Source organism: Mustela nivalis (genome assembly GCF_964662115.1).
Source record: "Mustela nivalis genome assembly, chromosome: 13".
NCBI classification, from domain to species: Eukaryota; Metazoa; Chordata; class Mammalia; order Carnivora; family Mustelidae; genus Mustela; species Mustela nivalis.
The window spans coordinates 59,640,451-59,653,954 of record NC_139032.1 but is presented as its reverse complement, the minus strand read 5'-3'; the positions used below and the strand labels follow the sequence as shown (position 1 = coordinate 59,653,954).

Here is a 13,504-nt window from a genome sequence, read left to right as displayed (position 1 = left end):
TCCCTCTCCCTCTGCCTACCACCCCCCACTTGTGTTCTCTTTCTCGCTCGCTCTCTTTCTGTTAGATAAATTAAAATCTTTAAAAGAACCTTCAATCGGGGGCACTTGGCCGGCTCAGTCAATAAAGAATGTGTCTCTTGGTCTTGGCATTGTGAGTTCAAGCCCCACACTGGGTGTAGAAATAACGTAAAAAACAGAATCTTTAAAAAGTAATAAAAGAACATCAAATCTATAATCAGAAAAGTATCAAACATTCAGAGGAAGAACAGTTAGGAAAATATGCCTCCAAGTAATGTACTACCTGCCTGACTGTGTTTTAAGAGAAAATACAATGTGTATGCCTCTCACTTGAAACTTAAGTAATGGGGAATGGCCTGAAGTTTCCACAGAACAAGAATGGTTCTGCACTCATTACTACAAATTTAACAATAGTAAATGGGAAATTTGTATGTACTTACATATTCCTTCATTCATTCATTACTACCTCAAATTCACTAATCCTATTTTTTATAAAGTGTTAAGTTTTCAATTACATCTATCATCAGGACTTTAAGATACTTATCTCCCAAGGTTAAGAAGAGACTTCCATAAATTACTTCGCTTCTTCTTAGTATTAGCTTATTTTTAGTATATACATGTGTGTGTGTATACACACACATATTACAGGAGCACCTGGGGCTCAGTCAGTTAAGCATCGGACTCTTGGTTTCTGCTCAGATCGTGATCTCTTTGGTCTTGGGAATCAAGCCCTGCATAGTAGTAGGATGCCTGATCAGTGGCGAGCCTGCTTGATTCTCTCCCTCTGTCCCATCCCCCACACACATTCAAGTGTTCTCTCTAAAATAAATAAATATTTAAATAATAATTCTATAAATATTATATAAATTCTGTCTCTTCAATGAAACACAATGCCATTTAAGGCTAAAACTATGTCTTTTATCATTTTAAATCCCCTCTGTGTATACTACAGAGTAGATGCCCAATATTTTGATCATTCAGCAATTAATACAGAACAAACACATGTCAAAGAATTACTCTAAATATCATAGGGTAACTTGTGAGTATGGAAAAGACCTGCCTTCAAGGAGTCTTTAATCTCTCCTATCAGACTGATACTTTAAATATGCCATAGTTCAAGGGTTTGGGGAGGAGGAGAAGCAGTATACCAAATAGCTACTGCTATGGTTAAAAAAAAAAGTATGTCAGAATTTCTACAAATTTCCATCAACATGAAGAAATCTCTCTAAAGACTACTATATAAACTGAACTCAGATCTATTTACAAACAGGATAATAATGGTGAGAGAGTAAAACCACACTCAGATAAACATCAGTACAGAATATATTGCTTATTAACTAAAGAAAAATAGGATTATGGCATTAGCAGACCAAGGATATAAAACAGGAGATATATATTTGAATATCTGTCAGAGTTTTAAGAGTCAGGCAAGTTAATTGGCAAAATTGCACAATTTGTTTAGATTTGGCTGGAACAAAGAAACAAATCCTAGAAGCAAAGGGATAAATTTCAGTATATGTAAGAGGAATATACACTGAATGCAAGGAATCAAAAATTACTCAGAATTACTTAGGTCTTGCATCTAATTGCTAATGTTACTTATTAGTAATGTTACTAATGTTGCAGAAAAGGTGTTACAAATTTATATACATACACACACTAAACTTTAACAGAACAGCTGTAAGAATCAGTTTCTTTACAAACTCTTAAGTGGATGAAAAGATAAAGGAAAATTTGATGCAAAAAAAAGCCATACTAGAGGGGCACCTAGGTGGCACAGTCAGTTGAGCATCCGACTCTTGATTTCAGCTCTGGTCGTGATCTCAGGGTCATGGGGTCAAGTCCCGCATCCAGCTCCACACTGGGCAATGGAGCCTGCTTAGGATTCTCTCTCTCCTTCTCCCTCTGCCCCTCCCTACCTGCTCTCTCTCTAAAAAGAAATAAAATAAAAGCCATACTAGAAAAACATAAGCCAACATAAACGACAAGTATAAAAACCAAAATACTAAGAGAAAAAACTGTAAGAAATAACAAAGAGCATACCACCAAATCAAAATAGAATATGCAACATCACAAGTCATTGCTAAAAACAATGCAGTTAAGTGGAACCCTCATAAATTACTTTGAGAATGTATAATGGTGCAGCCACTGTGGAAAAGTCTGGTGGTTCCTCAGAAAGCGAAACATGAAAATCCCAGCTATACTAGGGGTACCTGGGTGACTTGGTCAGTTGAGCAACCGATTCTTGGCTTAAACCCAGGTCATAATCTCAGGATTGTGGAATTGAGCCTTAGGTCAGGCTCCAAGCTCAGGGGGAGTCTGCCTATCTCTGTCCCCTACCCTGCCTCCCTCCCCCTACTCACAGTCTCAGTAAAATAAATAAATAAATCTTCAAAAAAAAAAAAAAGGAAAGAAAGAAAGAAAAAGAAAACCCAGCTATTCTAGTCTTAGGTATATACCAAAAATAGGTATTCAAATAATACCTATACATGAATGTTCACAGTAGCACCATCCATAATACCCAAAAGGTGGAAATAACCCAAATGTCCATCTACAGATGAACAGATAAACAAAATGTGGTATAACAATGCAATTGAATATTATTCAGCCTTGAAAAGGAATGAAGTACTGATACATGCTACAATATGGACAAACCCTCCAAACATTATCCTAAGCGAAAGAAGTCAGACACAAAGGTCACATATTATATGATTCTATTTTCATGTAATATCCAGAATAGGTAAATCCACAGAGACAGAAAGATTAGTGGTTGCCAGGGTCTGGGAGAAGAAGGAATAAAGAGCTCATGAGAGCAGGGTTTCCTCTGGTCTGCTTCCATAATACTGTAAACTGAACACTTTAAAAAGATTAATTTTGTGTTATGCTAATTTCACCTCAATAAAAATAAACACAAATAACCCCTCCTCCAAAAATGCAGTTCAAGAACAAACATGCTTCTTACTCTCTACTTATAACATCAAACACTAGAACTGTTTGCCAGAGATCTCTTTACATACCTAATTACCAACCTTCTTTTCCTCACTCCTATAACCCATACTTGACTAAATCTACCATTCCCTTTCTTCTAGAATCCTCATTTCCATATGGTTCAGCCACCCTCTACCCCATTCTCACTACTCCTCACCAATCTCTTTCATTTTGCCCTGAGAAACCCTAGTTCTACTGTTACTTCTCAGTTAACCTGGTCCTCTTTCTATGTAAAAATAACCTTTCAATTAATTTCTCAAACCTTTCAGTGTATTAAATCTGAAATGACAATAAGATAACCAAAAGGAAAAATCAGTACGGTAGATATGGAAAACTTGAGTTCAAGAAAAATGGCTCATCATCATGAACACGTTAATGTTTGATGAACCTAGATGTGATGTCAGGAGAAGGCAATTTAAAGAAAGACTGGGCTAAATGCTTTCGACCTTCTGTAACTTCTGTGATGGTATGCCTAGCCCTGGATCATTTGGTTTCCATAATCTTGCTTCAGATTGCCAAATATTATTGGAAAAAGTTATGAAATCCTTCAAAGTGAGTTCATTACAAGCTCATATTATTGCAATTTGGACTGAATACCACTTCTAAGTAAACCTATTATTGATTTGTTGGCACAATGATTTCCCAACTATGAGCTTCAGACTCCTGGAGACCTGCAAGATTGGTGACCACAGTCGGTGCCCAGAGGCATGCATTATATAAAGACATATACATATACATATATATGCACTACTATTTTTCAAATGTACAGACATTGTGGTTAATAAAACCCCATCACGTAAAAGAATACTAAAATAGTAGCTAATATGCATTTTCTCAATTAATAAAAACTAGAACTATAACTACAATCATGTGGGAGCCCACAAATTGCTGTGAAGTTTAAAAGGTTGCCATCTTCAAAACACTGGGAATCACAGTCTAAAAGTATTCCCCAAAGGACTCAAGCTTTCCACACTCTAGGCTTCTAAGTACCCTCTGCCCACTTCACTTCCAATTCTGTTTTCATTTTCCTAAGAAAATCAAATACATCCTCACATATTCCCTCATCTGCAATCCATCTGAATTTATTTTCTTCTCTACCTCTAGAAATATCTGATGATTGAGAAGTTAATGGTGTCTTTTCCCTTTTAAGACTAATTCAGACATACACACCTGATCCCATCCCTGATCCCCACTATCCCAATCCAACAAACAGGTTTAATCTACCCTCAAAAGGGCCGCCCTCCTTGCCCCCCGTCTATCTAAAAACATTATCAGATCTACCTTACTCTGATAAAACTTCACTTAATTCCACTCTGTGTTCTACCACTCTCTTTCTTTTCTTCCTTTTGCTGTCAACTTCTCAGGGTTGGCCTTTGACACACTGAGCCAGCCATCTGTTTTTGTAAATAAGATTTTGCTGGAATACCTAACCCATTTCTTTAGGTATTGTGGCTGCGTTCCCACAAGGGTAAAGTTAAGTAGTTAGGAAACCCTATCGCCTGGAAACCTAAAGTTTGTATCCTTAAAAAAAGGTCTGTCAGTCACTGGGGCTCCAAAGCATAACCTACATTCAATATCATCATTTCCTCTGAGAACAAGTAGGTACTATTAAAGGTTTGGGGCACAGCAAAGTACTATGAGTAAAAGGGCATTTCAAGACTACTAGTTTAACAATATTGTGCAGGGAATATGTAAAAGATCATTTAGGAAACTACTGCAAGAGACAAGGCATTAGGCATACAGGAAGAAAAACTAAAGAGAGTTCTTAAAGGAATTATGCATCAAGACTATGAGAGAGAGAATACAAAGTCCACACCAAAATTTCAATCCTTGAATGATGTGGTTCTAAGAATTTGCATTACCTCCTACAGTTTACTGTAGACTTACAGCTCTTCGGAGCCTCCTATCTTAACCACAGAATTCCTAAAATCTCAATACTAATTTCATATTCTCAGTATATCAAGCATTTCCCATGCTGGCTGCCTGGCTAACTCCTGGCCAAGCAAATCACTTAGGAAGAGGCAGTCCCAACAGAGTTGGCCAAATGACAGCACAGGACCAACGTCTGAGATGAATGCAGTACTCACCTGTGATACCAGGCAGAAAGAGAGGGGACTAAGATTTCAGGTCCAGAACCGGCTCTAGCCAAACAGGAAGAAGCAGCTATGAATTTGCTTATAGTAGAAGCAGAGCGTCTTTGATATTCTGACATACTCTTTCTGATGTTCAGACAGACCACCATCAGAGTAGCCACTGGTAAGAGTCTCATGAGAAACAAGCCAAAAAACAAGACCAAAAGATGAGGAATTAAATGGAGCAGACCCTATTGGTCTTTTGTCTAGGAAAAGCAGTCTTCCTTATTAAATATGGTATTATTTTTCAAAATGGCCAATATGATACTAACCTTCATTTACAGAGTTTTCACATCCAACAAGATTGAGAAGGATATCATCATCTTTATCATCAACTTCACATCCCAGCAGCATCCAGTTTTCCACGTTATCACTTTCTGAAATGGTGCTCTCTTCCTCTTCACTTGAACTGACCTCTATAATCATAACCTCTCGGATTGTACCTGGTATCTCTTCAGGTTTAGGCTTCTCAATACTCCTCTTGCATTTCTTATCAGTCAACTTATTAGAATGAAGAGAGGCAGGAGGACCTCCAGTCTTTTCTTTTGCTTGGACTCTAAAATTCTTTCTTTTGCATCTGTAAATACTATCTTCATCAGACAAAGTGATGACCTCTGACCCATCTGAGAGCTGGATGACCTCACTATCTGAAAGGATAATTAAGTTCTTCTGATTTGTTTTACTACTGGATGATTCAGAATTCCCAGAGTTCTTCTCTTCATGTTCTTCCTCTCTAATGATATTATCAAGATCCTGGGCGTAATGAACTTGGCTGTAGAGCTGAAATTCCACCTCACTATCAACACTCAGTTCACTAGATGACTCTTCACGATAAAGGTCATCTTCATAGGCTTCTATGGTCTCATAACCACCAAACATCATGGGAAGTCAGAAACCTTGATGCTGTAAAAGAGAAAATCATACAAAGAGAATATTTTAAAAGCTCAGATCATGCCTGTTTAATGCATAATGATATCACCTTAGAGCTAACTTCTGTGAAGGCCATCATTGTTCTCAATAACATATTAAAATACCTTTTTCTCTTAAGAGTACTCTTTTTTTGAGGATTTCTAAATCCTGCTATGACCTGCTCTGATAATACCCACCCCTCTCAAATGAAAATTACTCCAACAAATTGAGTGGTAGTTATTAATGGAAATACCATATTTTGCATGTATGCTAGAAAGGAAAGACAGGTTGATCTACTGCTTCAGACACCATTTTTTTCTCTAAAATGTGAAAAATCACCAGAATAGTTTAAGTCATTCTCACTATTCCATCCATTCTTCATCTCTTCCCTGGTTCTGGTTCTACATCTCATCTTTTCAGGTATGCATTGTCACATGCGAATATTACTTCAACTTTGATTAAAACCCACTCCAAAACAATCATATTTACTGTTTTAGTGCAGATTTCTATTCTCAATTAAAAAATTAATCTCATGGCCTTTTTTTTTTTTTTTAAAGATTTTATTTATTTATTTGACAGAGAGAAATTACAAGTAGATGGAGAGGCAGGCAGAGAGAGAGAGAGAGGGAAGCAGGCTCCCTGCCGAGCAGAGAGCCTGATGTGGGGCTCGATCCCAGGACCCTGAGACCATGACCTGAGCCGAAGGCAGCGGCTCAACCCACTGCGCCACCCAGGCGCCCTCTCATGGCCTTTTTATCCTTGACTAAAATAATACATAAAAATATCTGATAAACCTTGGTTTACTTTTGTACTAGCAATAAAGATGTGTATGAAAAACATACTAAGGACCTAAAACTGAGGCAAAACTTCTAGCTATAGGAGCACTTTACCTCCCTACTGTGGGCATATTAAATCTTGCTCATCCTTCTACTCAGCTTAAACATTCCTTTTTCGTTTTTTAAGATTTTATTTATTTATTTGACACAGAGAGAGATCACAAGTAAGCAGAGAGGCGGGGGGGGGGGGTGCGGGGAGGAAGCAGGCTCCCCGCTGAGCAGAGAGCCCAAGGAGGGGCTCCATCCCAGGACCCTGAGACCATGACCCGAGGCAAAGGCAGAGGCTCAACCCACTGAGCCACCCAGGCACCCCTGTCTTTTTTTTTTTTTTTTTTTTACATATATGTATTTTATTTATTTACATGAGAGAGACAGAGATAGTAAAAGAGAGCATGAGCAGGAAGGAGGGGGAAGTGTGGGGAGAAGCAGACTCCCTGCTGAGCAGGGAGCCTGATGCAGGGTTCAATCCCAGGATGCAGGGATCATTACCTGAGCCATCCACGTGCCCCAACATCCCTTTTACTGAGAAAGCTTCCCTTGACCCACCAGACTAAATTGTGTCCCTTTTATAGGCTTTTCAAAACACTACAGATCTAATTACTAATCAATGTAAATGTCTCACAAAAACCGATCACAAACCCCAGGAGAGCAGAAACTATATGCACTTTGTTAAACAACAGATTCCCAAAGCCAAGCAGAGTAACTGGTATTTAGCAGGACCTCCATAAATGTCTGATGAATTAATGAATAAATAAATAAATGAATATCATTTAGCATTTGCTCTTCAGCCCTAATAAATCTGTCTAAAATATGGTGGGATGAATTTCACAGTTGTCTCCAACTATTCCACTATTCTCTTATCATTAACCAAATATCTACACAGAAGATGTTTCAATTAGGTACTGATATAATATTGATCAAAATGAGAGCTCTGGAAAAATAACTCATGTTTGTTCAAAAATCAGGGACAGCCTAAAAAACAATTAACAATGACAATTTACTCTTTCCACTTCCTTTTTAGCTATACAAATTTAGAAAGACTAGCTGTTCTTGGTTTACTAGTTCTTTGCCCAAAATGTCAGGGTGTTCTGATGGTAGTTTTAGTAATACAACCAGCTGACTCCAAGAACCAAATGAACAAGAGCCAAAAATGCACTACCATCATGCTGGAGTTTTTTGTTGTTGTTTAGAAAAATAAAGAAACCAACTTTTATCATACACCTTAAACTTACACAGTGTTCTATGTCAATTATACCTCAATAAAGCTGGGAGTAAAAATGATAATTACACTCTGAGTTAATGACACTGTATTGTATACTTGAAATCTGCCAAGAGAGTAGGTCTTTTTTTTTTTTTTTTAAGATTTTATTTATTTACTTGAGAGAGAGACAGTGAGAGAGAGCATGAACGAGGAGAAGGTCAGAGAGAGAAGCAGACTCACCATGGAGCTGGGAGCCCGATGCGAGACTCAATCCCGGGGACTCCAGGATCATGACCTGAGCCGAAGGCAGTCGTCCAACCAACTGAGCCACCCAGGCGTCCCAAGAGAGTAGGTCTTAATGTTCTCACTCGGGTGCCTGGGTGGCTCAGTGGGTTAAGCCTCTGCCTTCGGTTCAGGTCATGATCTCCAGTCCTAGGATGGAGCCCCACATCAGGCTCTCCACTCATCGGGGAGCCTGCTATCCCTCTCTCTCTGCCTGGCTCTTTGCTTGCTTGTGATCCGTCTGTCAAGTAAATAAATAAAATCTTTTTTTTTAATTAAAAAAAATAAATAAAATGTTCTCACTGAGGGGAAAAAAAGGAAGAAGAGGAAGAAAATATGTGAGGTGATGGCTGTGTTAACTAATCTTAATGCGGTAGTCATTTTATGTATCAAATCATGATGTACACCTTAAACTCACACAACGGTATTTGTCAATTATATCCCAATACAGGTAGGGAGGAAAGAAACCAACTGTTAATGCCCTTTTCTTCTAAAAGCCTCAATGTACCTGTTCCATTCTTGCACTGTCCTTAAGTTGCTATGCTGTTGTTGTCACACAACTTAAATGTGGCTGTCTGAATAATAATGCTCATAGCATTTATCAGTTTATATTGAAATGTTAGCCTCAGAGAAATTCAAATAAAAGATGAATTCTTTCCTTTTTATTTAATAGGTAAATTAATTCTAAAATAAGTCAAAGGAATTATACTTCCTTCAAAATCCTCACTGGATCCATACTGATAAAACATAAATAACATAATTCCAGTGCAGCCCAGAAAAAATTAAAAGAGCTAAATTACAGAGTTACAAATTTGTACTACTCTTGGAGCCATCCCAAAGGAAAGGGATTAAGAAAAGAGCCATGGGCACACCTGTGAATGTATGCCAAAAATAAACTACAGAAATATAATAAAAACTGACTTCCTTGGGTCTAGGGGTTTATCTCTTTCCTTGAAATGTAGAAAAATGAATTTAACAATTTAGCCCCTATGGCCTTTAAGAGGATTTTGTACTTTCTGTACTTGAAAATTGTGCTCAGCATAACTTGTTCTTCTTTTTATGTAGCTTATGCTTGTCAGGGTTAAGGTTTGCCTGGAGCTATTTTGGTTTATGTTTATGTTACTACTTTAATTACATTCAAATGCATTTAATTTAAATGTGTACTCGCAGGACAAATAAGAAATAAATATATATGTCTTGAACCAAAAGACTTTCTCAGTTTTTTTAACCATTACATACAATTCTCAAGCATACTTAACTGGTTAACATGAGGTCCTTATGAGAGCCACAAAATTTTAAGTTTCAAAGAGACCTTTCTGATTATCTCATACTATCTCCTCAATTTTCACATAAGAAAATTAAGATCCAAAGAGATAAGGAAGGCTATTTAAGGTTATGCAGCTGATTAACATAGGTAGGAGAGATTCACATTCCCCTGGCTCTCAGCCAAGTGTTCAGTAAGACTTTTTCATTGAATTTTCCAAAATACTTTCAAATAAACATTAAAAAAAATAACACCTTCCTTCAAAGTTACATCTTTGTTGACCTTAAACATCTAAATTTACCTTAAAAATATCCATTTCACTTTCCAGGAGAGTGTAAAAACTATGAAAGAGGCATTTTAATTGAAAGGAACAGTATACATCTGAATTTGTCAGTTTCCTATTCAAGAACCCTGCAAGTTGATACTCAGAGTATACCAATCCCAGGACCAAAAATGGTAGTTCCCATGTAAGAACCTACAACACCAGCTTGAGAATGAAATTTATTTAGATTAAAGTGGCTTAACAAATATAAAACATCTATAGAGAATAACTGCAAAGGCTTTCACCATTCAAAAGTGGGTGTGTTATTTTTTCCATTCACTAAAAATTTTTAAACTACACAACTTAAGGCTTATTTAAGCTTTCAGATTTCACTACACTATTTTTTTTTTTAAAGATTTATTTATTTGACAGAGAGAAATCACAAGTAGACAGAGAGGCAGCCAGAGAGAGAGAGAGAGGGAAGCAAGCTCCCTGCCGAGCAGAGAGCTCGATGCGGGACCCGATCCCAGGACCCTGAGATCATGACCTGAGCCGAAGGCAGCGGCTTAATCCACTGAGCCACCCAGGCGCCCCTCACTACACTATTTTTAAAGCCAATACCTCTGCTCTAACAGTATATCAATAGGTCATTCTGAGCCTTTTGCTCTTATTTCCCTTCAAAGAACTTCTGGCTTAAATGCTTCTTCTTGATGACATAGGTCTAAGATTTAAATCAAATTTACAGCTTGATTTTAAGTCCAATGCTCAAAGGAAACTGATTAATAGACAGCTGATTTTCAACTTAAAATTTCTGACATACTCTTAGTGAGCTATCCTGACAGTGACAGATTGGGAACACTACTGAGTTTAGTATTAAAATTTCTGTCCACTCTTCAAATATGATTTTCACTTTGAAGCAAATCTGACTGTGGAGGGAACCAAATGTGCAAAACAAAGCTCATCCAAAAAAAAAAAAAAAAGGAAGACAGAATACAAGATATTGGTGGGAGAGTATTATGCTAAATTTATTCAAACAAGTCCAGCTGTTTGTAAACAATCTTTTTATGATAACAAATCCGATCTCTAAACACTTCCCTCACCTTTCTCAGTCCCTTCTTGACTATACAGCACCTTAGCCTTGTGGCTATTTTATAATCTTGACTTCCCCTCTTCCTCAGTTCATTCCCAACCCTCAGATTCTGGAAAACAGCAATACCGTCTCCAAAGCCTAATGCTGTCTGAAATATACACAGCCCACTTCAAAGTCTTTGATGTTGACAGCCAAGTATTCAAAACACAAAGTCAAGAGCTTTGGAAGGGGCCTGAGAGAGTCACTAAATTGCACGCTCTCCTAGAGAAACGGGCTCTGAAAAGCTTGTTTATCCACTAAGCGTAAAGATCTCCTGTGATCTGAAATAGAAATAAATTCAGCCTAAACAAGAGATTCCTAGAGTCACCAACGAGTCAGAAGTGGAGCCGCGACGAGAGCCGAGGCCTGCTGATTTCCCAGTTTTCCCACAGCATCTGCAGCTCTTAAAGTTAGAAGTTAACTGCGGGGTCACAGAATGTGCGGGATAAAGCAAATATTAGTTAACACATTCCAAATCTCCCTGTTTTACATGGGGAAAGGGACACAATTCCCTAAAATTTTCTGGTCCCACAGCTGTAGCTTCTGCTTCTGACAGCAGAGGCTGGAGTTGGGACTGTCCGGTCCTCAAAGGCCGGGCTCCCTCCGGGCGGCAGGACCTACGCGTGTAATGGACTGACCGGCTACCCCCCAAAAAACAGGGGAATTGGGGGAGGGGAGAAGGAGTAACAGGCTGAAACGCCACCCCCGCCGAGGCCATGGGCGCCCAGAGCTTTTTGAATCACGACCTCGCCCTTGGCCGGGTAGAGAGAAGCGAACATCCCAGCCGGTCAGCCGAGCCGCGCGAGGCAGACCACCACCGAGGGGCCACGAGCTGCACCCTGCCCTGAGCGGGGCCAAGACGAAGGACACGGAGGCCGGCGAGGGTACACGCGCTAGTTCCACAGCCCAGCGGGAGAGACGGAGGGCAGGCAGGGGTCCCCCGGCCGCGGATGGCTGGGGGTCCGTCACACACATACTCACTGCCGCGGCTGCGACCAAGAAGCACCAACCAGGAACCAAAACGCGTAGAGGGACGGGGAGGGGCGAGGACAAATGAGGTAAGGAAACAGCGTCCGCGCGGACCCGGGAGGAGGGAAGGCACTTCCGGGGAAAACACAGCTCCCGGGATTCGTCTTCCGTCCCCGCCCATCCTACGGGCCCTCTGTGCGCGTGCGTAATAACTGTTAACCCTTTTTTCTTCCCCGCCCCCGACAATCTTTTGGTTTGCCTTCTGTGCTTTGCCCCTTCCCCTTCGTGGCTTCTTTCAAAGATACCTGGGCTGCATCTGTAATGGGTAACACTTTGTTTGAACCATTTGCACGCAGGAGATGCTTCTCAGTAGTCAAAACTAGGGGAAAACAGGCACCCTTTCTGTGCCCAGAAAGAAAACTACATTTCCCATGATGCCCCTAAACTGGTTTCCGGATGGGTTCCGCCTCCTCCTTGCTTGACCTCTGGGGCAGCCGCTTTGTGCCACGTGGCGTAGGAGACAAACTGAGACCAAAGTAGGGTAGAAGTGCTGGGTCTGGTGGCGCGTTTCCCAGCCCGCAGGGGCTCCGCAACCAATGAGAAACCTTTTTAACAGAGCCTGGCATCTAGCGCTAGGTGACCTTAGGCAGGTCCTTTCCACCTCTAGTTTGAAGTTGTATTTAATTCGCATTGGGGTTGATTCTGGCTTTTTCCTAAAATTCGAAGCATTAGATTTAACTCTGTGAACCTTGAAGAGCTGCACCTTTTTTTTTTTTTTTTTTTTTTTTTTTTAAGTAAGCTTAATCTTAACCTGGGTCTTGACTGGGAGATGAGTCACTTGCTCTACCAACTGAGCCAGCCAGGCACCCATGAAGAGCTGCACTCTTGCCAAAGATTGAAGTTAATACTTGCCCTTTGTATGCCTCCAGAGGCTACAAGATTGTGTTTCAAGCCTCTGGCTTCAGTTCCTCTTCTTAACGCCTTATTTCAATACTTAGTAGTAATAAACCCATCTGTACAACTTTACATGATGACAAAGCACTTTATCCCTTCATTGATTCTTGGCAATAGTGCTGAAAGATAAGCTTAACATTGTTTCTTCTGCGAATATAGTGGTAAATTTTTTAGTCTCTGGTCTCCCGGACCTGAATCTGGCTGGGAAAACAAAATACTATTTGGATATAGCCTAAGAGTGTAATCAGAAAATAATTAGAAATTTTAATCAACACTATGGTAACGATGTTACAGAAAAATAATTAGAAATTTTAGTCAACACTATGGTTACAATATTACAGGTTACAATGAAAAGGTAAGATTGGAGGAACCATTTTACAGAAGAGGAAACATGCTTAGAAATAGATCACAGAGGGGCACCTGTGTGGCACAGTCAGTTGAGCTTTTGACTCTTGGTTTCAGGTCAGGTTGTGATCTCAGGGTCCCTGATGTTGAGCTCTGTGTGGGGCTCTGAGCTCAGCAGGAGTCTGCTTGACATTCTCCCTCCCACTCCTTCTGCC

General features: G+C 39.7%; 1 protein-coding gene across 6 annotated transcripts in view; it reads right to left on the bottom strand.

Moving 5' to 3' along the window:
- ZCCHC7 (zinc finger CCHC-type containing 7) overlaps positions 1 to 12,184 on the bottom strand; it is a 240,850-nt gene extending 228,666 nt beyond the window's left edge. The window contains exons 1-2 of one of the 6 annotated variants that reach the window (XM_082694873.1): positions 12,003 to 12,184; positions 5,411 to 6,041 (exon numbers count right to left, since the gene is read on the bottom strand). In XM_082694873.1, coding sequence (XP_082550999.1) covers positions 5,411 to 6,020 — 610 coding nt within the window. In that variant the 5' untranslated portion in view covers positions 6,021 to 6,041; positions 12,003 to 12,184. Of the gene's footprint in view, positions 1 to 5,410; positions 6,042 to 11,767 lie in introns of all 6 variants that reach the window. The other 5 variants (XM_082694870.1, XM_082694874.1, XM_082694871.1 and 2 more) reach the window with 5 other exon arrangements.
- Between the last annotated feature and the right edge of the window lie 1,320 nt (positions 12,185 to 13,504).